The sequence below is a fragment of the Nestor notabilis genome, unplaced genomic scaffold (genome assembly GCF_000696875.1).
Source record: "Nestor notabilis isolate BGI_N333 unplaced genomic scaffold, ASM69687v1 scaffold140, whole genome shotgun sequence".
NCBI classification, from domain to species: domain Eukaryota; kingdom Metazoa; phylum Chordata; class Aves; order Psittaciformes; family Psittacidae; genus Nestor; species Nestor notabilis.
In genome coordinates this window covers 65,435-92,800 of record NW_009911411.1, presented here as the reverse complement: position 1 = coordinate 92,800, position 27,366 = coordinate 65,435, and the positions used below count along the sequence as shown (strand labels likewise).

The window sequence follows — 27,366 nt, the reverse complement described above, 5'->3', positions numbered from 1 at the left end:
CTTTATAAAAGCATCTTTCAAGAGCCTTACTGGATTTATCAAGGAGAAACAGTGTCAGATCAATCTAGTTTTCTTTGCTGGTGGGATAATGGCGTGTAGCCACAGAAAAAGCAGTAGATGTTACAGCTGGACTTTAGTAGGGCTTTTGGCACCACCTCAGCACTAACTTAATGGCTGAGAGACATGTGACATTGATTAAGCTTCTACAGTGCCGGACAAAACTGGTGGGTGGCCTTGTTCAGAGGGTAATTACAAGTGGCTCGCTCCCTAACCAGAAGGATGTACAAAAGGAGGTCTTTATTGGACCTGTGTTTTGACTATCACTCAATATTCTCATTAGCCAGGACAATGAAATAGTGTGCTATTAAATGAGCAGCTCACACAAAGCTGAAGAGGTTTGCAAGTATGATGGAGGGCAGGATTAAATTCAGAACAATCTTGACAACTTGGAGTACTTACCCTCAGAAAAGATCACTTCAGTATGTTGAAGGCACTGCAGCAGAAACAGTCAGTGACACACATAGCAGGTGAGGAGTGGCTGGGTAGCATCCCTAGGGAAGATCATTTGGGCTTGTAGTGGCACAATGATGGCATGCTGTCATGAAGAGCGCACGCACTGTGCACACCAAGATGTGTGAACAGAAGTTAGCTTGCAAGACATGTGAAGTAACCCACTACCTTTCTCAGCATTGACAAAGCCTCAGAGGAATTTCTGCCTTCCCTTTTGGGGCTGTGTATCAAGAATGATGCACAGTGACAGGAGGTTTCGGAGAAAAACAAACATAAGCTACAAAGAGAGTCTGAATAAATTAGAGTTAATTAGTCTAGAGAAGACAAACCTGAGAAAAGACATGTCTGTCCTTGAAAACATGAAAGGGGTGATCCACTCTCCAGGTTTATAAAAGCTATGACAAGAAATAAGAGAAATGAATACCAGTAGGGACATTCAGTTTAGGAAGAGAATTCCATAATGGTAGTGGTAGTGAGCACTGCCATCAGTTCCTGAGAAGGCTGTAAAAGACCTCATTAGAGATCTTAACAGATCTGTGCCTACCCTGTCCCTTCAGAACAGGTTAGATATAGAATCCCAGCCTGGTTTGTGCTGGAAGGGACCTCAAAGCTCCACCAGTTCCAGCCTGGGAAGGGACACCTTCCACTAGAGCAGGTTGCTCCAAGCCCCTGTGTCCAACCTGGCCTTGAACACTGCCAGGGCTGGGGCAGCCACAGCTTCTCTGGGCACCCTGTGCCATTGTCACATAGTGAAGGTCCTTAATTTAGTGGGCAAAGGGTACTCTGTTTCGGTAGAGATGCCAGAGATCAACTGCTAGGGCAGAGTTTTGTGTAAGATGATTTCTTCCAGGCTGGCTTTTCGCGGGTTCTGGGCTGTAATCACAAGACCCATTTGCAGACCGCAGGGTGTATTTATGTTCTCCCCAGCAGCAGGCTGCCCTGCTCTTTAGGTGATTAACTCTGACTGCCCTTTTTGGGAGGAGGCGATTAGACAGAGAGCACTCAATACAGCCAGACCACAGTGCTTTCCATCTTCCTTGCCACCTCCCCAGACGAGGGGAGATCCTATGGGTCAGCAGCTGGGGAAGCAGATTTCCCCAGCTTTGTGCTCGATATAATGCCATTCTCAGCAGCCTTCGTGGGTCACCTCTTCCATTCACCCATGAGCACATAATTCCTAGTGCATGATGACACAGGGTTTTGAAACATATTTTCATCTCTGATTCCACTGAAGAACGAATGTTTCAGAGCTTCCCAACAGTGTAAAATGCCGACCTCTACCTGTGTTGATTCGTGTGACAGTTGATGTCCTCAACAGTTTGCCTCCATCTAGCTGTGCGTGAGTGCAGGGATGAGATATGCCCTGCGGAGCCGCAGCAGGACCGGGAGCGTTTGGAGTTCCCAATAACTTCCCACAATGGAACATGCAAAATGGACTTGGAGGCTTTTAATAACTGCACTCAGACAAAGTGGCTGTGCACATATTGTCTGGGGAGGCACCATGACAGAACGTATAATTTACAGCTCAGTGAGTTCTCCATAAAGGTCATGCCCAATATCACTGTAGCACCACAATGTGTTTTACCCTGGAAGGCTGGGAGTGGACTTTGATTACAGCAGCTAGCTGCTAAGCTGCCGCACCTCTGTTCACTTCACCAGCATTGCTCAGTTTACTCAGCAGCAAAATTTGGCCTGATGAGCAGTAATAAGTGGCAATTTTTCCCATAGCATTCTTCTCTATGTTATACTTTGGACAGAAAACCCGCAGACATGTAAGGAGCACACTAGAGATACTAAAGCAACTAGTAAAATAGGAGTATTTTCTACAACTATTCATATTTTTCAGCAACTGATGGTGAAAAAATTCATTTTCTAAATCACCCCAAGTCTTACTGCATGTTTATGACTATAAAATGCAAATACAATGATCACAATAAAAAGATGCGCTTAGCATACCGACATATATACATGTATATGTGTCTAAATACACAATCATATATATTCATACGTGCATTTGTAGACATGGGTAGTCTTGTATGTTTTACTTTACTGATGCCTGCCTTTAGTATAAGTTCTCTTTGATAATCTTATTTATTTAGTGTGGATTGTCTTTTTGGCTGCTGATTGCCACGGTGTGTGTGTTTCCCACTCTGGTTCATGTTAGCCCTATACAGAACTTCTTATGTTTAAGGCAGTCATGTTCAGTGTATTTTAGGAACTGTGTATCTGAAACAAGTTTTGTGCATTCAGAATCTTCAAGTGGTCAAACCTTTGCTACAAGGATGAAGTTGTCCTGTTACGTTAACTTCCTCTGCCACCATTTAGGAAATTTTTAATACTCTTTCCTGATTTGGAGAAGGAAAATAAGTTAATGGCACACATGCATAGACCTTTTTTCCTCCCTCTATTAATTAACATAGGAAGCATTTCCATTGGAAATGCCTGGGGCTATAGATTTTGTTAAATAGAGCTCTTTAAAGTGTAACATAGGGAACAGGAGGGATCCGTTTGGCTGGCAGGTATGGATACCAGAGTTTTCCACTAGATGCAAGCTGAATTTTCTGTGCTGGCTCAACTGTATCAGAGTCGTCATTGGGTGTCTTAAGGAAAGAACAATGAATGGAGCTCTTGAAGTTAGGGGTCTGAAGTGGCTCACTGCTATTGCAGGAGCAACAGAAATGGTAACTGATGTTCCAGGATTTGCTGGGTTTGTTACAGAGCTACAGTGCACTCAAAATACTGCTCTACTGACATTAATATTTCAGAAATGTCTTTAGGGAATATGCTATATATACTTGTATGCCCAATAGCAGGTTTTGTTATAGTGTACCAAGATTTAGCATTTCCAAGGTATTTTATAACACTTAGCAAAGCTAGGGGAAACAGGTCTTGTGTATGCCAGCAGTTTTGAGTATGGATACCTGTAATTATATTCCACCACTTCAGTATCTCTATGAAATACTGTAAATGGAATAGGAAGCAAAGTCAGAGTTAAAAGACTTTTCCAGTCAGATCCCTTTCTAAATTACCTTTCAAAGCAATGACTCCTCTGGCTGTATGTGGGAAAATAACTATCCTAACTTGGCGTTATACAGTTATGTTACTTGAGCTGAGGATTTCCATGCTGGAATGAAATCTTGAGGTTATAAAGGGGTGTTCTTTGAAAGTGTCAGCTCAGTGCTGAGAACCCTTTAAGTAGGCAAAATGGGTGTTGGGACATATTAGGAAAGGACTATATAATGAAAAAGCAAACATTCCTGTACTGTAACTTTGCATGTCCATGGTCTGCCTACCCCTAGGATGCCCACATGCATGTCCCCATCTCAGAGGAGAAAACCTGATTTCTTATTAGCTCCCTGCATGAATGCCCTTCTTTCAAACCGGAATGTCTTGTTCCAGGTTGAACTGGAACTGGATGAGATGAATTTGGAAAGAGGTGTTTTTGCACCAGGCCAACAGCATCTGCACAGGGAGTAGCGGTATCCTCTTTTGTAGACAGGCTCTGGGGGCTCCTCAGCTGTAGGCTTTAAGAGATGCACTGGAGCCTGTGGTCATCTTTAAATGGAAGAAGTGAAGACTGTACTTTGGGAAAACCTCCATCTTAGAACGTTATAAAACCAGGAATGTGGTAGGCAGGTTCATTTATTCAGGGTCTTACTGGTGCAGGCAGGTATCTGAGGCAGAACTTTGTCTCTTCACCACGTGAGGCTCCTGCTCCACCAGGAGCAAGCAGGGTGACTGCAGCCTGGCTGGCTGAGAGCTATTTATGTCCAAGGCCACTTCTGGGGGCTTATTTCCTCCTGATGCTCCAGGGGGTACAGCCATCTGGCTGGGGGCAAAAAGGATCCCCATCACCCAGGAACATGAGCAAAGGATGGCAAAGGGGGATGTGCCAGGTACCAGGAATCCCATTTAACGGAGTTTTACTCAGACAAATATAACTACAGATCAGAAACTTAAGAGAGGCAGCTTTCACTACCCAGCCACTTCTTGACATCCCTAGGTGTAATTCTAATTATAGAGCCTTTCAAACGTGTGCGGCAGAAGTGGATTAAGTTAAATAGTCTGCTGAAACTGCCAGAGGCTTCACAGCGAGGGAATAAATTTCTCTAGCTCTGATTTTATTATCAGGATGTGATATTTTTTTTTCCCCTGAGCTTATTGGAAATGTCATTTTATTATTACATGCTATTTTTTATTATTACACACTACATGGAGAAAAGTACTTCCTGACGTGTTAGTTTGCAGATTACTGCTGCTGAGCAAAATGGTTATGGTTTTCTCTTATCTCTTCAGAAATTAATAGCAGATGGGACAAACTATCTCTAAAAGAGACAGGCATTTTATTAATGCCAGAGTCTAGTTTCTAATGGCTGGTAGGCATTACAATGCCAGTGAATTTCTTCCAGAGAAGACATCCTTCAGCCTGTCAAGGAAACCTGTTATTGAGGTGAGACAGCAAAGTCAATTTCTGGAAACATGTTTCTAAAGAAAATCATGTGCGACTGTAAAAGATTTAGAGCTTCTTTTAACCTTTAATTAAGAAGCCAATCTGCATTGCTGTGTATGTGCCCAGCTCCTGATGAGAAATAAATCACATCTAAATATGTGCTAAATTAAAAAAGCAAGCAAGAGCTGCTAATGGCCAGATCTGGAAGTGCTTTTCTACTGATGCTAAAGTATTAAAAAGTTTATAATCTTGCACACAGCGTATGTAATTAAAGCAGTGATATTTCTACAGCCCAAGACAGCTGATTTCCCCCTGTCCTTTTTTAGCTAACTACTTAATTTCCATTCTTAGCCAGCAGAATTAAGACCCATTAAAGGCTATGATAACTGGTTAGTGCTTCCGATGATATCTGGTGTGCAGCGAGACTTCATTTTGTTAGAGGGTAGTGCCTCTTACGCTGCAGCCAGCAGTGAATTCTTCTTCTGCCACTAACTCCAGATGACATGTATGATTAAAAGAAAGGTTTGTAGTAGGAGTGAGGATAAAGTTCATTTATGGACACTAATCTTTTGAGGTTTTACCTGCAGGACATAGGTTCTCATAGAGGATAAAACTGAATTGCTGGGAGGAGCGTGGTTTTATCCAGAAAAAATGTGGAGCCTGGCTTTTTCCCAAGTAGCCAGGCTATTATTATTTATAGCCATAGAGCATTCAGTAGTCCCAGCTACTGCAGTAAGTACTGCACAAACCCAGCGATGGCTCCATTAATTCTCATGTGAAGCAAATATCTCTTTGGGCCTTGTTTGTCAGACACAAAATCGTCTGCCTTACCAACGTGAAGAATTTCCATTGAATTGCTGGGATACCACTCCATGAGTAGGGTTATCTGCATGGCTCTGTTTGTGATTAAGAAATCTGGTTATATTCAGCTGAGCCGAACCAAAAATAGCTATTCCCTCCCCACCCAACAGGGTACTTTGACAAGTGCGAGAAGCTCACATCTTCAGAGGAGCCTGTCTTCTTGTGTAAGAGAGGAAATGGAAATGCCAGGAGTGTTTTTATCCTCAGCCCAACTGTTTGGATTTCGAGCACTCAGGCTGTTTGCCCATAAGCCTCTTCCTTTGCATCGACTCTGCTGGAGGTGAGAAGAAAATGAGAGTCATGGGACAACATCTGAGTCAGAGAGAGGAGATTCTTTTCACTCCTACCCTGAGACCAATCATTAGGCAGAACTGTGCCCAGTTCAGCCTGTGCTTTGGGGACTGTCTGCTCCCCCAGCCCCTCTGACCACTGAAGCATTTTCCTCTATAGCTTCCTCAAGCTCCCAGTGGGAAAGAATGAGAGGTAAAACAACAAAAGCTGCCTCCTTTAGAAACGAAACAAAGGACTAGCTCCTTCCCATCTCTCTGCTCGGACTTCTTACTGCCTTTCTGACTTCTAGACAGCAAGATTGTTTGATGAAGGCCTGACCTTGGTAAGAGAAGAAAGAAAGGCGCAGCAAGAATACGTGGGTTTGTGGTTAAACATCATTTTAGTCATTTGATTTTTCTGAGCCTCCATCTTCATGAATAAAACAGGCATAGAAAGCAGGGGAAGGGTAGCTTTGGTTGGCTGTAGGTTGCTCGTGTGTGTTAATAATATGGCCTTGTAAGTATGAAGTTATGCAATGCCTTTTAGGTATGTTTCCAGGCTGTGCACCACCATCCCAGCACTAGGTGATGGAGGTTAAACAGGGACCAGGTGGCCCTGGGCTGTTCTTTGGGCACAACTCCTGAGCATGCTTTGCCCTCCAGCTTGGATGTCCCCTTTGGTTTTAGTTTGGGTCTTTATTATTCTACTTTTTTCTTCTTCTTCTTCTTCTTTAGGAGCTATTGTGTTTTAATTACCTGTTAATTCTTCGGGCTAGCCTCTGGCTGTGTTTGGGAGGGAGAGGACAGAAGGAATGACTTGCTTCAGGGTCTTCTCTTGGTTTTATCTGCCTCTGTTTATTCTCCTATTCTACCAGGCTGACTGGAGCTAGTGGCTCTTAGCATGCTTTATAAATCATCCCACAGAGGACTTGGAGTGAGCGTTTCATTTAATAACTATGGAGAAGTGGGCTTTTATCCCTGCAGAAGAAGGTGGCAAGTTCACTGTAATTTCCACTGGATTACTGTATTTGGGGTAGAAGAAGTAATAGAAAACTAAAAGATATTGGTCTTACAGCAAGATCCAATTGTATTGCCTCCTCTTTGACTTGCTTCTTAATCCATAGGAGCATCAGAGTTGTTTACACTGAAAACAGCACTTCGATTTAATAGCACAGAGGCAGCGGTGTTTGGAAGGAATCGAAAACCTCACTTTGAAGAGCTGTGCCAGTCTGAAAACCTGAACTAAATGCTCTTGAGCTTTGGTTAGAGGTGGATCTGCAGCCACGTCCAAATGCCGCAGCTCTCCTCCGTTTCTAGGCTGCCAGAGCAAGTCCTGAGAGCTGAGATTTCTTGCAGAGAGGAGGAAACAGGGTTCAGCTACAGGGGTTTCAAAGAGAAATCTTTATTCACGCTGCTGGAAACCAGTGTCCTTGTCTCCCGGCTGCCTGGGATACCCAGCTCTGTTACACAGGCTGGGATCTCACCCTGGCTTTCAGGTGAGACTATATTGCTCAGAACTGGAGTCACCGAACACGGCTTCATTGTAAAATGATGAAGCCACTGCAGAGACAGAGCACAGTGCTGGGCCTACAGCAATTTAAAACCCACTTGAAACGAACCACTCATGGCCATCAGGTGGATTTTGAATGATTGCTGTGTGGGGATTATATCGAACCTACTTCATCCCAGAAAATAGAGATAAAGTGCTGCACAGCTCAAGAAATACTTCCCTATACAAGGTCTTGGGTCTCAGCCAAAGCTAGTCCAAGGAGCAGCTGCGCTTTAGCCTTGCTCACCCCCAGATTAGTGATGAGAAATAACCAGCTTCATAGGTCGTGGGGAATGGGTCCTTTCCAGCCACAGAAGCAGAGCAGAGTGAACTCGAGAGACATTTAGGCATTAGCGAATGCATAGCTGGGCCCAGCAGCCCTGTGCATGCCAAACACTGCTGGGCTTCAGAGGGAAGTGGTTGAAGAGCTGATGCCAGGGGTGCTTTGCGGTGCTCAGCACATACGTCTGCCCCGTGACATCTCTTCTGCAGGCTGTCACACCCGTTTGGTTTGTGCTAGCTCTCTGTGTGGCGTGTGATGAGAAGTGTAGAAATCCCATCAAGTGCAGACCTGTGTCCTTTTTCTTGTGGGAAGTAACGAGGGAGCAGGTGGCCAAGCAGGCAGCTGTAACAGTGGCTCCCTAAGGTTCATCCTTGAAATGTTGGGAAGTCATTATTCCAGGAGCAGCATCCAGTGTTGTAAAAGCCAGGCTGTTCTGTGCACTCCTCTGGCACCCTCTCTGTGATAACCTACGGGTTGTGAGTAAAGACTGAAATTCACGGGTATTTTTATCCCTTGGACGCTGATCTGCCACGGAGCATCTCAAGAAATGAAATGCCCAACAATGCTTGAGATGCTCCCATGGCACAGGGTGCTCCATCAGACCTCACAGGTAGCTGTGTTCACTCTTTGTTTGTTTGTTTGAAGGGTGTGTGCTTGTGGTGTCTGTAATCGAACAGCTTGCACAGTGGCACAACAGTACAGTAAAGGCAGCCGTGGAGAGGCTCTGCAGCTACATACCTGGTAAGTATCCCATAATATGCCATATGTTATGTTGGTTCTGCTGTATGTCTCTGTTAATTAAAAATTCACACGTGGAGCCTGAAAAGGCTTTATCCACTCCTCGTGCAGCATCTCAAATGAATGGAGCCGAAAGATAGCAAGGTGTTATCTGCAGGGAAGTCAGGGCATGGCTTAGATGGCTTTAGAGCTGGGATTTCATCCCAAAGTTAGAGTGAATGGGGCCAAGACATACAGACCCCTTCCCTCCCTTTTTCTCCGCTTTGTCTCTTTGTTAGCAGTTTAAGAATAGATTCAGTGTATGCCCAACCACTCCTCTTTCTTGCTGCTATGGATCTTTATAGCAGCTGTGAAGATGAAAATGTTTTCAGCAGGTCTAGGAAGCCACTGTTGTAGAATCTCAAAAACGAGCTGAGGTCGACAGATAGAAGATGTGAGCATTTGTTCTGCACAGAAAAGCTATTGAAATGTAACTGATGATACACATTTCAAAAGCAGTAGCTATTCTATATGAATACGTGTAGCCTCCCCTTTTGCTGCCCCACATTTTATCTGCCCAAAGGATCTTAGCTGTCTGAATGCACATCCCTAAATAGAGAATGGTTGGAATGCCAGAATAGCGTTGTGCCTCAGAGACTAAGTAACTAGATCTCACATTCATGATATCTTTTTAACGCTATAAATGTAAAAAGACAGCTTAGGATTCTTCATTTAAAAGTTGTTTATATAGGACTTCACAAATTGTATCTGTGAGAAACCATCTTGCTCTGTAGACCGTAGTTTCACAGAAGATGCATGCAGAATATTAATTCCCTCCTTTCCAAGAGGGGATTTCTCGATGCAGGTTGGGGCAGGGAGGAAATTGCTGGGATTCATTCACTGATAGGATGACACTTATCAGATTTCTATTCCATAAGTCATATCCTCAGTGTTTTAAATTACAGGCACACAACTATGAAGCTGCAATTAGAAGCACTGATCCTGTTATTAAAATACAATTTTCTTCTTTAAAATATGACATGCTAGCTCTGTGCTCGTGATTCACTCAGTGGACCTTGTTCCACTGACATGTCAAGATATTTCTTTTCATCTGCCATTCTTTACACACGTAAAATCCTATTATCCATTGAGTTAAACCTGCATAATCCAGCTGCCTTCTGTGAGATGTGTGGTTACACCCAGCAGAAATAAAAGCTGGCCCTGAACTTGAAAGGAGTGAAAAATCCTATGGATTTTGTGAGAGCTACAGATTTATCCTCTTCTGGAAGGTGAACGCTGCAGCCTAGCTGCCTCTTGCAGCTTGAAACAATAGACGATGCTCATGAGGAGCAAACCTACTAAAGCAAGCCATGCCATTCACCTGAAGGAATGACTTCCTTATTATACACATGCCTGCAGCAAGAATGACAGCAACGTATTAATGGCAATGGGGCTTTTCCTGAGGCCAAAATGGGAATAAGAACTTCTGTGGTTTTTTAAAGGGCTTCCTATCATTTCAATTACGATCAAGCTGGGGCTTGATCAAGCCTTCAGTGAAGTTAAATGATGTTCAGGAATAGGGAAAAACAAAGAAAAATTCAGTACCCATCAATCCCACTCAATCCCTGTAGGCTGTGCAGAAGACACAATTGCACCCTTACTTACATGGGAACAAAGAGAGTAGTTAATGTGTGTGATTCAGGCGACGAGGCCAATAAACCTATGAAAGTAAGAACAGTGACACCGTGAGTGAAGGAGGCTCCTGAGCAATCAGAAAGGCCAGGTCTGGGGAAATGGGCAGATTTATGGTGTAAGAAATGTTAGCAAGGATGGATGTTTGCCTGGACGCTGGCAGGCTGCCTGATGAAACAGAGGTGCCTGGTACCTGGAATGTGCTTTGAGACCGCCTGCCTCTGGCATTGCCGCTGAGCCTCTGTGTCAGCCACTGCTGTGTAAACACCACAGAGCTCAAGTGGAAATGGCATCCTGATGAATACCATCTTTCTTGCAAATATTTATCCCCTGAGGTTCAGGGGATAAACACCAGAATTTGTGTTTCTAGGACTGTGGAGCTGTAGAGGAAAACCTTCTGGGGTTTTATCATTGTCCTGGCTTTGGCTGGGATAGAGTTAATTTTCTTCCTAGTAGCTTGTACAGTCTTGTGTACACAACAGTCATGTAAGAACAGGGCAGTTCAGGGGATCTCTTTCGCCCAAAGCAGGGCCAAAGCAAGTATACTCTAAATTTTCTGTAGATTTTTGTGCATTTAGTTTGGTTCAAGGTCTTCTCTTGCCCCTGAACACTCGAAGTTGCTCATCATTTTCCCTCTCTTTCTTCCCCTCCTTTCTGACTTATGCAGCTTATTCCTAGCAGAGCTTTCTCTCTGTAATAACTTTGCCTTGTGTGTGTTAGCAGAGCTGGAGGGTTTTGAATGCATGAATGCAGGCTGGCTTGGAAGGCGAGTTCTATAAACACTGCCTGTGGTTTGGGTCTGTTTTGCTGGAAGCTAAAGCCTGAATGGCATCGGTGTCTTCCAAGATATGTGCTCAAGAATAATTTTATGTTATTGCTGTTCTTTTTACCAGCTATTTGTTACACTGTGGGGTAGTCACATGCCACGTTTCCTCTATGCATAAGGAAGGAAATCAGTGCCTAGAAATCAGGGTGACCAGCAGACCCGCAACATCAGCTCCCCAGCCTCCCCTCCTGGGTTGGGGAAGCCAGCCACCTTCTCCTGCAGTCTCCTATATTTAGCCAGGTGCCTTGATGGTAAGCCTCAGGAGGGGGAGTTTTAATCAGCGATGATACCTAACGCAGGGTTATTGATGTCTGTGATGTCTTTCCTTCTATGTGAACAAGAATAGAATGTAATTCTAGCCAGGAGACCAATTTTTAACTTGCAGATTGCTTCTAAAGAGCCAATAGAGAGTAGTTATGTGGCAAAGGAGGTGAAGAAACGAAGCTAATAACTTGATTGAAATAAAACACCTGGCATAGGATAAGAAAAATCAGCTATCGTAGTTACAGACGCTGTCTGCAACATCATACGCTGAGGGTATCATCTCTCACTCCCTGCTCTGCCCTTCTGGTCCCAGCCCTCCTTTCCTGGGTGCTGGTTGCCAGCCAGGGTGTCTGCAGTCCTGGCAGGACAGGAGCTGTGGGAGTGAGAGCACACCCATGCCTACTGATGGAGTCAGTGCTGTGAGGCTTCGTACCCTCCCCAGAGCAAACCCACTCTCCTGGTATGCAGCAGACCCCCTGCCCTGGGCATGTCCTGATGCTGGGTAAAATGGAATATTCAGCCCAAAATTGGAGGGAAGCAGCTGCTTTGGGTGTTTCTGAAGATGAGCGTACTGCGTTCTCCTCCCCGAGTGCAGTTAGTTACCTGTCTGGATAATGGAAGTGCAAGAGAAAACAACATCTCTCAGGAATTTCAGGACCTGCAAGTTTGTTGTCGCTGCACTTGTATGAACTTGCCTTTCCATGACTTCTCAAAACACAGCTCCCGCCGAAACAAGGCTTGAGACTTCCCTTGCAGGATGCGTGTGTGGTTAACCAGCCCTTGTCTGTTCAGGCCAAGGAACACTCAGTCTTCCTTCATGGGAGCTGTCAGACCAGTGTACCAGTATTCAGACCCCCAAGTGTCTGCTTGGGTGTGGGGACCACTCTGTTTTTACAATGGTACCTTAGAGAAACCTGGTATGAGCTGTCTCTGGAGAGCATGGAGAGCATGCTTCACCCGGATTAAAGCAAGCCACCTAAGCCAGCATCCTGAACAGGCACACGGCTGCAGACTGAAAGGAAGCCAAGCAAAAGGTGTCAAATATTTGTTTGAATGCAATTACTCCTGTGCAACTCCTACTCTACATAAAGCATATTCTCTTAACTCTCACAACCCCCCAGAAGCTCCGAGGCAGCTCTAGCAGTAGCATCAAGCCCAACATCCCTTTCTGCACTTTGATTTATGTGTTTGTTTTCTTTCTTCTTGCAAACCTACCGAGCAGTTTGTTTAAACTGCTTAGAAGATGCTGCAGCACGTAGGATTTATTTCCGTGATGCTACACTGGGAACATTTAACTGATACTAGTAACCCTTTTTAGTCTTTGCCATGTGGCTTCTCTAGCCTAAAGCTAGAGAAGGGTTTTAGGCAAGGTTAGAACTTCATGTTTTCCCATTCTCTGGTGCTTTGCTGAGATTGTAAATTCACACACATTCTCCTAAGATAAACAGCGTTCACCTTAGTGAACCAACTCCTCCTCTATTTTGACTGTTATAAAACCACTTTCACCATGCTCAATTAGTTACAAAAAATTTGTGTTTTCTAGAGAAACTGCAAGGTTTCTGTTACGTACTTGCTGAACTTTATGGACCACACATAGCTGAGCTGTAAGTATTGCTGTGTCCTCTCCGGTCTTAGTTTGTTCCTGACACGTACAGATGTGCTGCTGGATTGAACTGCAGGGCTTTCATTCTTGAAATCACATCATTATTATTAAAGCAGAGGTGCTTGAGAGTGATTCTGGTTTGGCATTTGGCACAGCTCTTTCTGAGCGAATAAACACAGGCTGCCACGGGTAACCATTCTCACACTCCCATTTGAATCTCAGATCAGGCCCACCTGATGTAATTACCTTTTGAAATTCAGCTCGTTTGGCTGAGGGAGGAATTTGAATAACCCATGTGTGTGAGACACATTCTGCAGTCATGCTGCTGTAACACTTGGCTCTTGCTTTCCCTTCTACCTTTAATCAAACTTTCTAATTGTCAACCCCTCCATGCTCTCAGCCCCAACCTTGGTACACACTCTTGGGGAAGCCTACTAAGTAATGTAAGAGATTAAAACAAGAAAATGTAGGTCGTTTTATTCCCCTTTAAAAGTCCTTAGTTTAATTAACAGAGCTTTTGCTAGACCTGCTTTCTCCCCAGGGTTTTTACTTGTCTTTTTAAAACTAGCCAAGGGACTGCAAAGTGCTTACAGGAGTAAGCAGTGCTATAATCACACATTTTCCTTTAATTCCTGATTAGCCCAGAGGTGTATCCCAAAAAAGCAAGAAGCAGTCCTCGCAGTAGTGCTTGGTGACTAAAGGTTAAGGATCTTTGAAGGGTTTCTGGTTATTTTCTTGAGTTAATGATTGAACATACCTATGTGCCAAATTGCGCATGCATTAACTTCAACCTTTAAATCTTTGTCAGACTTATGATTTATTAAAAATACAGAGCAATAATAATGTATTTGATTCAGGTGCTGTATATAAAGCACAGTGCTTTTTCATCATCCTGGGACCCAGTGTTAAATGCTGACTAGGATGCCATGGCAGAAAATCGTTAGGACCCAGCACTGTACTGAGCAGCGAAGCGATTACGAGCCCCAGTGAAGAGAGCTGAGGTTATTGTTTGGTTTCGGGGAGATTTAGCTTCCCATGGAAATAGCTTCTACTTGCAAGCACCCCGAAGAACATTATAGTCTTTGTTTATGCACCATTTCCTCCAGCATAGACAGGGAAATGAATGCTGATGTGGTCTGCCATTCCTTGAAGCTGTGTAAACAGGATCCAGGACAACCGCTTTGTCGTCTCTACAGTCCTCCGAAGGTGAGTTGGTTTTCCACCTTTTTTCAAAGCCACTGACTGTGGAAGGTCTTTTAAGCTGGAACTCAGGGGTCCAGGGGCTTCCAGTGCACGTCCACTGTCTGGGAAATGAACTTCAACTTCCCGAGCGTGGACTCTTTGGGGAAATTTCTGTTTGAAGGGAAGGAACATAACACACATGAGCTGCGAGGACCATCAATGCTGTGGTTGTTGGAGAGTGGGGATTCCAGGGCTAAATTCTCTTGTGCCAGGCTGGGTCAGAGAAGAAAAGCAGGGAAAATAAAATCTCACTTTGCCCACACTTTATTGCACAATAACCCCAAACCAGGTACTCAGCCAGGGTTCATCTATACCACCATGGCATGGGTGACACGGTGGTATATCCCCGCATTGCCTAATCTGCTGTAGCAGCCCGTGGAGGTTCTAGTTATCTACTGTGGATGCAGGGCTATCAGACTCGGATTAGTCTGCAATGCAGGAGGTTTAAGCTAACATGCATAATCTTTTGCCACAGGCTGGATACATACTTAGTTACCCTCCCTTTTTTGATGTACAGGTACTTGCTACCCCACAGTAACTTGGTTGTATGTCCTAGACCTTTGTCACTTGGACACATACATGTCTTCATAGGTGTTTAAACAGATTTTGGGGATTTCTCTGGTTGTGGATTGGGTATTTTTCCGCAGTCATCACAAAACCCTGGTCACACTAAAACCTGTGAGTGATGGTGGTTGGTCTGTCAGTGCTAAAAAGCAAGTGATTCACAAAGGCACCTGTTTTTGTAAACCTTTTCCCCTGCATCTGGGTGGATGAAGAACATGTTTGATTTCTAAAGGTGTGCATAGTGTGTTTTACAGAGGGCCTCATCCAGCAGCTATTGAAATCAGAGTCTTTTTAAGGGCTCTGGCGAGCTGTGGTTCAGCTCCAACATGGGTTTAGTTCTGTCAATATTAAGAAACACTTGCCTTCCATGAATGGCAGTAACATTATGTCCCATATGACTACTATGCTCCATGTTATGCCAACATAGAGATATGTAAGTGTGCAACCAGGCAGGAATGAAAGGAGATGAGTGCAGGCAGCAGAGAGGGCCCACATTAACTTGGCTCAACCAGGATGTTGCCCACACTTCATCAAGTGGGTTCCTTCAGAAATCCTGCGTCTGGTAGAACAGTTCATGGGTCCTTCCACCCACCTCCCATGAGTCTGGGAACAGGGGCTTTTTTGGGTGTCTTCTTTAAACAAAAGTTGGACTCTCATGTGCATGGCCTGGAGAATCCCTCTGAGTGAGTGGCTCAAGCGAACCTCCTCCCTTCCAAGTGGTAGTAAAATCCCTTTCTGTCGAGGTGCATTTGTTTCTCATCAGGAATAAGGGAATTCTGTCCACAGCTCTCTCCTGTTTAGCTCACCCGATGCCCTGAGACAGCGCGAGGAGGCTGCGGGAGATAGGAGGAGAAGAGCAGTGCTTAGAGTTCATGCTCAAGGGGTTGATAAATTGCCCGCAGTAACTCTGTGACAAGTCAGGCTGAGTAAAGATGAATTATGGGTGAAAGAATTAATACACAATCAGAGACGCAGATGCACAAAATGCAGGTTACCTCACATGTGCTCCTTTGGTTTGTACTTTGATTGATCACTTCAGGTATATGACCCGCAAATGTTGGCGCAGTCCCCTGCCAAATGTTTTGACAAGACTTTAATACTAATGACTGGTTTGTTCAACTGTATTGATTCTCAGGTACTTTGTTTATTCATTTAGACTTCTGGATGCCCATTTTCCCAGGATTAGCATCAGATTTGTACTGGCAAAGGGAGTAAAATAAATACAGTTACTTATAATAAATGTAGAGTTACTTGCCCTTATAAGGCTGTGTAGTGTTCACGTTTAATTGCCTTGAAGGTGGCAAATATCAACATGTAGCTGCTTTTTCAGTCAGTAGTTTGTTTTGTTCTGCTCCTGTGACGTTGATCTAGTGAGATTGTGTGTCTTGAGGAAAGAAGAACCCCTGCTTCAGTGGCTTTGGGAGCTATCTGCATAATGGAGACACCGCAAGCTGAGTAAATGATACGTGCATTATATTACAGACTTCCCTGGTCTCTGACAAATTAGCCCAAGTGATTTTTTTGCCAGCCTGCCCGGAGCCATTAGCATCCTGCCATTATTTTAGGAGGCTTGGCTCTAACTATGAATACAAAGTCTTGCTCTGATTGAACCGAGGGCGATGCTCTCAAGTGCAGAGTTAGAGGAGAACATCCAACCTGGGCAAGTGAGGTCTCTCGCGCTGCATCCTGACTGTCCAACAAGAGGTTCTCCTCTACCCTTACTATGAGGGTGGCAACGTTGAGGAGTCCTGCAAGTCAGGAAGCAAAATAACAGAATCATAGAATCCCAGACTGGTTTGGGTTGAAGGGACCTTAAAGCTCACCCAGTTCCAACCCCCTGCCATGGGCAGGGACACCTTCCACTAGAGCAGGTTGCTCCAAGCCCCTGTGTCCAACCTGGCCTTGAACCCTGCCAGGGATGGGGCAGCCACAGCTTCTCTGGGCACCCTGTGCCAGCGCCTCAGCACCCTCACAGGGAAGAGCTTCTGCCTTAGATCTAACCTGAACTTCCCCTGTTTCAGTTTGAACCCATCACCCCTTGTCCTATTGCTCCAGTCCATGATGAAGGTCCCTCCCCCGCACCCTTGTAGCCCCCTTCAGACAGTGGAAGCTGCTCTGAGGTCTCCAGCAGCTTCTCTTCTCCAGGCTGAACAGCCCCGATGTTCTCAGCCTGTCTCCATACGGGAGGTGCTCCAGCCCCTGATCATCCCCGTGGCCTCCTCTGGAGTTGCTCCAACAGCTCCATGTCCTTCCTATGTTGAGGACACCAGAACAGTACACAGTACTCCAGGTGGAGTCTCATGTGAGCAGAGTAGAGGGAGAGAATGACCTCCTATGAGACCCATATAGCACACCAGAAGTAGGCTTACCATAGGTACTGAAAACTGGGCAGTAGCTAAAGCCACTGTAGTATACCTTGTGGTTAAGCTACATCAACAGCAGCTACTCTTTATATCTGCTGCAGCACCACTCCAGAGCACTAACAATGGTTACAGGTATCCAAGCTTTAGGATGATTTTAGTCAGAAAGGTTTATCAGCTCAAATGGTGAAGGACTTCCTGTGATAGTCATTCCTCTAGTGAGAGAAAAGGGCTGAAAGACGCTGAGGGGTTTTAGATTACTGCCTACCAAGTGCCCTTTCTGGCCCTGGGAGCAAGCAGGTTTGCAGAAGACTATTCTCACCTTGTCTCTAGATTGCTTTAAGCCAGTTGGGCTGTCCAGTTAAATGGCAATACTCTAATCGATTTTGTTGGGGCCAGAATAGTGGCTCAGCTTCAGCACTGGGGTCCTGCTGCTGGCAATCTCTTAAATGGTTAGAAGGAGCTAGCTTGTACTCTTCTTTCTGCCTCTTCTGCTCCCCATCACTTTTATGCTCTGGACTATTAGAGACCTTGTGGCTGCAGGTTTCAGCTTAATCTCCGGTAGTAGGATTTTGCTGGGAGTCATCTCACATGAGCAAAAATATGCATATTTATTCTAATGTCATTTTATCTTTCCAAAAGAAGTGCCATTGCCTCAAGCACTCGTGCTTGTTCCTGTCCCCTCCATCAGGTCTTTCACTGATTTGTAAAGAGCAAAAAGGTCCTGGGGAGCCAAATGCCCTCCTTTTAGCCTTTCTTTTTGGAAACAGCTAAAATCTACCGAAACACAACCCCCAGACCTCAAACCCCACAACCTCACCCTTCCACCAAATAAACCCAAAGGAAACAGGGTGGCATGGGGTTAGCAGGGTGCTGTGTGTAGCTGTGTCTACCAAAGCAGAGGCTGCCTCAGGCAGGACCCCAGCAAATAAGTCTCGGTCACAGAAGTGTAAGGACAAGGAAGCACTGTGGGTTCTGACTGTTTTGCAGAGGCAAACTAGAAAAGGTAAATCAGAATGTTTCATCCAGGACACGCAGAGGCCAAGACCGAAAGAAACAAGGGGTATAAAATGAGCAGAAGTCAGAGTAATTTCCCTGGGAAGAGAAAGGATGGAGTCAGGCTTTGGTTTAGATCTGGGCTTGCAGAGAGGGCCCCTATTTTGCATCCAGAGTATTTGGATGCATACTTCGCATCCAAATATGTATCCTTCGGTTTGGCTGTCCCATGCGACTGTAAAGATTCGCTGTACAGACTCTGCAGGATGAAAGGTGGGAGCTGTAGAACAAATCTCAGTTTGCCAGTGCTGTTTAACAAGCCTTGCAGCATTTTGGTACCTTGGTCTGTGTACTCCTGGTAAAAGGATGATGAAAATGAGTTAGAAGGGAAAATAGGAGCATTTTATAACTATCCGCTCTCCTGGGAAAGAGCTGGCTAACAAGGGTGATAAATGAGAGAGTTAGAGTTGCTTTGTGTGTTTGTTTATGGTGACAAATAGATCTGCAGGCAAAAAACTCATGACTGGGAAGACATGGGCTCTGTGGAGAACAGTGGAAGAAGGCAGTGAATGAAATCCCAGTGACACTCCTGTCCTCAGCCCCATCTGTGGTGTGAGTGTCTTGTGTACTTCACCCTGGAGTCCGGGCTGCAGTAACAACTGCAGTGGGAGATCTTGCCCTTAGAATTCCATAGAGGGCATTTTCTGCATGTGGGGGTAATTCAGCCTTTCCTCCCTTGTTTCCTGCTCTCTGTGTGCAATATCGCTGTAGCTGTCTGCAGAGTGCATTCCCCGTGCTCTGCTGCTGAGAGCAAGAAAGGTCTCTCCTTCCCTGCCCAGCATAAAGGGATTGATAAATCCTACCTCTCTGGAGACTTTTCATCCCTCGTGCTCCATTTTAAGCCTTTTACTTCATCCCTCGATCTATTTTATTGCAGAAATGACAGCAGCTGGTAATGTACAACGTAACTATGACAAATGCAAGATGCATCTTTGGGTTCAGGGGACAGCAATTGCCCAGGGGAAGAAACTAGGAATCAGTGGCTCATTCCTAGCATCTCTCCTCTATTTGTGACATACCCAGATTTTTATAAGGCTATAGACACAATGAATTAGACATTCAAGGCCACACTGGATGTGGCTATGGGCAACCTGATCTAGTTGAAGATGTCCCTGCCCATGGCAGGGGATTGGAACTAGATGACCTTTGAAGGTCCCTTCCAACCCAAACTATTCAATGATTCTATGATTAAGCACATATGTTAGCATGACACATACATTAAACCCCAGTAACTTAGAAGTCTGTGTTGGTTGCTGCTTATGCTTACTCTTCCTTATCCCTTTATATTATTCAATATCAATTTTTGACCCTTGAATAGCACAGTTAATTAATTTGCTCTGATCACTGCCTAACCCAATTATAATGACATGCTAAATTTTACCCCCAGTCAAAACCACATTGGCAATGGTTGCTTTAAATGCAAATGTATGCTGCTTTAATACTCCAAGCTGGCATGCCCGCTGTTCAGGAAGGTGCTGTCACTCAAGGGATAGTTTCTTTTTCTCCTCCAAATGCTTTAATAGTACCGCTTGGCAAAGCATAACTTCTTTCCCCCCATGTTGAGTTCCTGGAGCTCTAGCCAGGCAAATCCAAACTTGTGCTGAACTTTTCCCTTGCAACTAGCACTTGTGTCCTCAGGCCGGGCTGTAGGAGGGACTGGTCATTGTCAGACAGAACAGTTTGTCCTCACTTGCAGTTTTGATCAGAAACAAAGTGCTAACATGCCTGTGACGCACCGGATCTTTCTTTCCATTCGAAATGTTTTCAGCAGTAATTGATTTTTATCTCCTTTTTTATTTCATTGTATTTTTTTTACCAATGCCCAAAGCAGTTTTTCCTTCTGAAAGAGGGCGAATGGGCAGTATTTTCAGTCTTCTTCATGCCAAGTGCTGAGGGGAAGGACAGAGGCCATCACATAGGTGCTGCCCTGCAGATAAGACTGTTTGCAAAGGTAGCCTACTATAAATGCAAGACAAACAACATACGGGACTGAGATGGATGAATATTGTCCAAAAGTGAAAGTGGAGCAGCAAGGGGGAGCACGCTGGTGGGAAGAGTCCTTGTGGCAGGAAAACTAGTGTGGTCCTTCAGTGCTGTGGTACGGGACAAAGTCCTTAAGGACAGGGGTTAAACTCGTCCCTTGATGCTGCGGAGTCCCTGCTTACTCCCCATGCACTGGCATTTAGCCAGGCAGGATGCAGGGCTGTGGACCAGCTTGGCTGCAAAAATGTATTGGTTGAGGTTTTTGCAATGGCAGAGCCTTGAGGAAGGCTCAAGAGCAGGACCTTGGCAGTGCTTGGCCATGGTAAGAGGCTGTTGGGGTGTGTTCAGGCCCAGCCCTGCTGCACCATCCGTCCTCCTGCTCCCAGCAGTGCTGGTCCCTGGCTGTCATCCACACTCACAGATGGTGCCCCTCTGCTCCCTGGGGGAGCGTGGTGTACAGGGAGTTAAGGAATTATTGGGGTATGACCAGTAGTTGACTTCCTTGTCATGGCCCTACGATGACCAGCCTGTTCTCCTCGGGGTAAGGATGCCTTTCCAAGGCCTTTTCTTGTGATGGTTCTCCCACTCTTCTATTTAAGTCTCCTCATTGTGAAGGAACCCCCACATGTTTCTTCAGCACAGGTTTTCGTGGACCCAGCAGAACAACAATCTTGCCACTGTCAGCAAGAGCTTTCCCTCCGGGGCACGAATTCCCAGAATGAAAACTAACATTCCTAGGTCCTCAGCAGGAGATTTGCCTTCCAAACTCTGCTCCCTGCTTTGTACCTTCCCATGTGCCAGCTGTTCCCCTGCTGGGATGGACCTCAGCAGAGTATAACCCTTATCCGTGTAAGACCAAATGTCTCCTCTGTACCCTTCCACAGCAAGTCTGACTGACATTGCACATATAATCCTCTTTTGGCCATCTAATGGATGGGTTGTTCTTTAGGAAGTGTAAGCCTCACACAGAGCAGTCAGGATATGAATCTCAGCTTTTTAACTGATCTGGCCCTCAGGAAATAAATGATGCCCTGGAGCAAACTAAATAAACTCTTGCAACTGGGGTTTCCTAGGGGGTGACTGGATAACTGATTGTTAGTCCAATGAAATGTAACTGATGATGAGTTTGTGGACTCATACATCATTTTTTGTGCTGGAGATGATATATTACAAAAAAGAAAGAAAGGAAATGGGGAGGAACATTGGTAGGGTACTGTGAGGCTGATCTCATTTTATTTATTGTGGGTTTGCTCTCCTAGGTTGGGCTGAGTACTGCAATAAGAAAAGCACGAAGGATTATGAAGACTTCCAAGGACCTGGTAAGAAATCGTTGGCATCGGGGTATTTCACAATGTACTTGCATTGTAGCAGGAGTGAGTCCTCATTTATTTTGCCTGGTTGTGGATCCACCTGATGGGCACCAAACTGAATGCTGGCTCACTCCTGCCTGCTGTAGGATAGGCTCTAGGAGGTGATACTGCGAAGAAGAGGAAGATGAGAGAGAGGAAGCACGAAAGTATGGGGAGAGCAGGAGAAGAGATCACAACAAACGCAGACTGCTTGTAGAGAAGGGATAGCTGTCTGTATCCATCCCAGACATAAATCTACGTCTGAAACTCGTGCAGCAGCTGAGGATCTCATCTGAGAGCTTCATAGCTTATCTTCACACTTGGACTAGCCCACCCTGCCTTTGGTGCAGCAGCCAGCCTTAAAACTAGGTACAAGCAGATACAGGCTTTTTCCAAAAGCAGGAGTTTCCCACTCAGCCTTTCCCTTTGTTCTTCCACCCAGAGAAGCTTCAAGCTTCTTGCAGTGTTCACTGTTGCTCCTCTTTCTTTCATGCTCCTTCCTTGTCCTTTGTCATCCCTTGTGTATAAGAGGGAGCCTCATTCACTGGGCCACTGCCTTAGAGCACAATGACTGCACTTTGGGGTTGCCTGAAACTCAAGCAATAGCCTGAATGCAAATGCTGTGTGTTTTCCCTCTGTTTGTGGGAGGCTGCCTTTGCCTCTTAAGCTTTGAAATCTTCCACCTCCACCACTTCTCAGATCTCTAAAGGGCAGCTGAGAAGGGAAGGGCAGCTTTTACTCTGCTGGGTTCACTTTCATGAGTCAGCGCAGCCACAGTTTGCTTCCAGTTGTCTTCAGGCACTTAATGCAGAGCAAATGTTTTAGCTGTTTGTGAAGAAATTATTGATACTGCTTCTTGCCGAATCCTTACTGTGATGCTATTCACAACAGTGAAAATTGAGTTTCCTAATTAGGCTTTGGGTGATTGCCAAATTGCCAAGCCAGGGAAATAAACAATGCGCCAGAGAGATGGGTCTCAGCTCCCGCAGAACAGCAACGGGAAGGATCTTAGTCATTTTCCTCCCTATTCAGCACTGTGCTACCAATGGCCTGAGATTTCCAGCCTCCTTCCAGCTTGCCTTTACTCTCCCATATCCTCAAAGCTGCTCAGTGTCCCTGTACCTCTCTGTCCTTGCCCCTTCCTGTTCCTAGTTGCCCATTTCCCAGCAGGAGGGACAAGCAGGCTGTGTCCCAGCTAAAAGCAGCAAGGTCGTAGCTGGGTTTCTCCAATCAGTGTATTTCTAAACCTCTGTAACTGCACAGTGCCAGGTCAGCTTAAATTAAAAGAAGCATCGTGTGGTTGGTTGGGCCTCTCATGCAGTTATTTTAGCATGCTTCCTGTAATGACCCTTGCTGAAACCTATTTTAAATGAGTGGTGGGGCATCTTTGCATCCACATTGGTGGAGAGAGAAAAACATTCACCTCTGGCTCATGTGAGACAGAAACATCAAATTATATACCCTCGTTCTTCCCGTATCTGCTATTTTGGTTGCTTCTTCCCCATTGCATGTTTGGGGGAAGTCTTCCAAAGAGGTTCTTGCAAGTTAGCTGTGCCCATCTTTGCTTGGCAGCTCTGTGTGACTGTGCATACAAAGATGTGTGGTTATGGCTGTTGGTAATGACAGTGTGAGGTCTGTCTGGCTCCCAGGCCTTTGTATTTGCTGGGCATGTCTTAGGATTCTTGTGGGTGTGAGAAAAAGAGAAGGTATTTTCCAGATGTAGAGGTTCAGTGAAAGTGGCTACAACCCCCCCAGATCTAATAGATATCTCCATCCATTAGAAGCAGTGAACCATCTGTGAGCGACTGGCTTAAACCAAGGAGGATGACTTCAACTAAACACCAACAAGCATTAGGGGCTCATTACTATTCTTTTTCTCAAACCCAATTAAAATAATTACAGAAATGTAATTAGGGAATGTTAATAGGCCATGAATAAAATATTGGTGTTATCAATCACTGTGAGCACCTCTAGCAGTAACTTTTCCTATGGGGGAAGATATTAAGAAGCATCTTGGAGCAACAGCAGTGAAAGAATGACAAAGAGAGTCGTGGCTGTAGCATGTAATGAGAGCAAGCACCGTGCCTGCAACCACATCATGAGTGCCTGCAAGTTACAGCCTGCTAGTGGGAGAAGTGGGAAACCATGGAGGGAGCTGAGGGAATTGCAAGGCAGAGAGGGGTATAAACCAGTCTCCTGCCCACCCAGTCATGTTCTACAGGGGTATAACCATCTCCTCCCAAAAGCATGTACTGCAACCATAGCCTGGCTCTGCTGGGAAGGACTCTGTGGTGCCTACACCACTTCCAGGTCATCATCATGCCAGCTGCTCCCACAGAAGTCAGGCAGTGTCTGGGCTGCAGGATAGCCTTTTCCTTTGAAACTAACGGAGATTCAGCCACCATTTCCAAATGCATAGCTGAGAAAAAGGCAGGAAAGGTTTTATTCTCCTTACAGCAAAGGGTAGACTTTAAATGCAGCCAGTGAGCAGAATTAAAAGTGGGTTTATTTATGTGTTTATTTCTTGCAAGCCCTGTAGTTCGCTTTTCTGGTGCACTTTTGGCTTCAGGTGCCTTAACTTCAAAAGCTTTGCATGCCGTTACTTAGCCCAAAGTGAAAAGCTGAGAGCTCAAATAAAGACATTGCAAATCTTAACCTGATGGAAAGCTTTAAGAGCCTCTTGTGCTGTTATAGGCAAGATCAGTCCCACTGGGAGGAGGTGGGAGAAGTGGTTTGTTTCCTCTTTTCCGGGAAGGCGTATTTGCAAAGCATTTTGAGTAGAAGTGGCACCCTGCTTGGGCAGCTCTCCCCTCTGCCTAGCTGGCCATACGTCCGTATGCACACACAGGAGCAAAGAGCAGGTCTGTGTCCCTGCCGTGCTTCAGGGCATAGCCCTGATGCAGCCAGGCTGGCAGGGAGCTTAACTATAGAGGTCCATTGGGATGGGGAAGAGTGCAGGGCGGCTGGAGCCACAGTAGGTTTCTCGTTTCTTGTCTCCTTAACTTTCCTCCTTTTTCCCCTCCTTTGATTTCCCTATTGCACCCTTCAGCAAGTGCACTCTTAGAGCTCCAGCTCCACTACAGGTGCCCCTCACAAGGTTCCACTCTTTTTCATCTTCACCTTGCTGCTTGTTGGCTACCACCTTTGTACTAGGGGCTCTTTGCTACCCCAGCTGCCCCCTCCACATTGAGATCCTGGCCACGACATACTGCTGTGGCTGACCTGCTCTTGGCAGCGTGAGACCCTCATCTCCATCACCCTTTCTTAACCTGCCCAAGCAAACACCTTCCTGCCTTCCCTGGAGCTGCGGGGCAATGCCCTGTGCATCGTGGCACCACTGCCTCACTGCCCTGCAGTGCTGCCTCAAAGTTCTCCTTTGTCAATCAGAGTTTTATATGCTGGGATTACTGCCCCTCATGGTGAGCAATAGCCTTTTATTGTCCTCTCCTGAGCTGTATCCAACCCTTGCCTTGTTTTATGTTAGATTCAGGTTGTAATCTCTTGAGGGCAAGGACCATCTTATTTTTTCCTCTGTGTATATAAAGTGTGTAACACAAGGAAGTTGGTCCAAGGACAGAGCAATTAAACGCTATGGCCACATAAATAATTACCCTTCTTTGCATAAAGTTATGAGTATGCCCATCTGCTCATCTGCTCCACATTTACATGCTGAATGCAGCCTTAGTGAATACAGTTAATTAGACTGCACCAACCAGCCCTCTGTATTTATAGACCACTTGAATGTCCTCAGAGTTTAAAGACCACCTGAACTTAGATTAGAGCAGCAGGTTTGTAGGACTGATTGCCGATGCAGTGCAATGTGTCTGTGACTTGAGCATTCATTAGGAAGCTCTCTTTCAGCTTCTGAAGCCTCCTGGCTGCCTGGAAACTCAACAGGATTAGCCCATGGCTGTGGTCTACTAGTGCTGAAAGAGTTTATCCTGCAGCAGCCGTGTTTTACAGCTTGCTGATCTGGACAAGATAAATCTAGTTATCTCCTTAACAAAATCAGGGGCATCCTGTGCATGTGCTGGATACCTCCATTTCTCCTCTCTTTGGGGCTTTTCCTGACCTTCAGTTTATCCACCCTACCCGAATGTGCAGGAACCAGCTTCATGGCCCACAATGTGTTGCTTTCGCTGGTTTCACACAAAGCATCATATTTATCTAACACAAGAACTGCAGTTTTTACAAAGAAAGAATGAAAACATGATTTGGGTACACAAGAGGCAGTTTCACAGGAGCTTCTTTTTTAATTTTACAGCTTTTTGAAACCAAGAGGAGCTGTTTTGTGAAATGTTCATTTCAAATCCTTAAGCTGACTGCTGCGTCAGGTCTAAATTCTAAGGGTGACGTGTAGCATCGTTAATGCATCATTGGAGTTTACAGATGTTTCTAGGCAGAAAATACACAATTTAGCTTTAGGCTTTACTGACACCGAATATCCCAAGCCACGCCACCTCTATGAACTAATGCATCCATCTTCTTTTATTTTCTTCCCCTCCAGAAAAGCTTCGTGGGGTTCTCAAGTGTATGTGCGTTTCCTCTTCTGGCTAACCTGTGTGAGAAGATTAAATAGTATGTATGAAGTTTTCACTCCTTAACCAGAAACAGAACATGGTACATTTGCTTCTTTCAGGAATCCTCCTCAGTTAACAAAGCTTTACTTTACTTCTGTTGGGTTCCTTCATAAAACCACTCTCCAGGTAGCATCTGTGAGGCTGCGCAGAGTTTCAGGTAAGTCAGATTCCTCAGGGGGAGCCCATGGCTCAGTGCAGGAAGGCCACCAGCACCTATGTAACTCCGTGGGGAACAGGACCTAAGCAGCAGTTGCACAGTGTTAGTAGAATCTCAAGGTATTTAAGGAAGTGGGGTGGATGGCAGACCCCATCTGGGGAAGGTTGAGGACATCAGCTGGGCTGTTACTCCTAAAGCATATTTGCCAATGTACTCATTGTACTCCAGTGACTTGGAGGAGGAGACAAGCGAATCTAAGAATAAATCAGGTTTATCAACAGTATGTTTTGACTGATTTGGCTGCCAAGACTTAACTTGCTCATCTGATTGAAACTGAAAATAGCAGGATTTTATTGGGAATGGACTGATTAACATGGAGCATCTTGTAAGTGTCTAAAACGTTACGTCAGGATGAATAACCTGAGTTTGAGCCCTGTGAGTTCAGACCGTGGAAGTAGGAACCAAATTGTGTATCGTACACTGGATCAAATGTGTTCACCTCTTCTGATCCCTCTCTCAGGCTCTCTCTCACTCTTTGGTTTTTGATTTCTTCTTTCTGTAGCTTCAAAAACCGTGTTTTACAGTTGGACTTTTTCAGCTGCTCTGGCTCTGTGCTAGTTCCTTGCAACTGAACCTTACTGCAGAGAAGAAGTAGCCCAAGGCAGCACATGGAAATTACTGATTACAGACAGACTGAGGGTTACAAGCCCTGCCAGGAATGCATGTCACCCATCTCCTCTGTACTTACTCTGATGCTTGTGCAGGCTGAGGAATCCACCCTCGTTGCACCTATTTGCTCTCTGCGCCAGATTTAACCTGTCTTATGGGTGCAAGATGTTGGAAAAACTCTGGAGGAGAATTTTCCAAGGGAAGGCTGACTAGCACATCAGAGTGCTGCCTGCTAAGGCACGTATGGAAGGCTGCTCAATGTAGGTGAGCTAAGCTATGTCCTGTAGCCAAAGAGAGGTGCCACACCGTGTGAAATCTATCAAGTGTCCAAGCTAAATAGGAGGGGACACAGAGCTAAAACAGCATCATTTTGACACCTGCT

At 45.3% G+C, this 27,366-nt stretch overlaps 1 protein-coding gene across 1 annotated transcript in view; it reads left to right on the top strand.

Moving 5' to 3' along the window:
- Positions 1–27,366, top strand: part of AOAH (acyloxyacyl hydrolase (neutrophil)) — a 67,601-nt gene that overhangs the window by 5,564 nt on the left and 34,671 nt on the right. Inside the window, exons 3-7 of the mRNA XM_010014504.1 lie at positions 8,568–8,663; positions 12,965–13,025; positions 14,131–14,230; positions 21,489–21,548; positions 26,086–26,156. Of these exons, the coding sequence (XP_010012806.1) occupies positions 8,568–8,663; positions 12,965–13,025; positions 14,131–14,230; positions 21,489–21,548; positions 26,086–26,156 (388 nt within the window). The remainder of the gene's footprint in view (positions 1–8,567; positions 8,664–12,964; positions 13,026–14,130; positions 14,231–21,488; positions 21,549–26,085; positions 26,157–27,366) is intronic.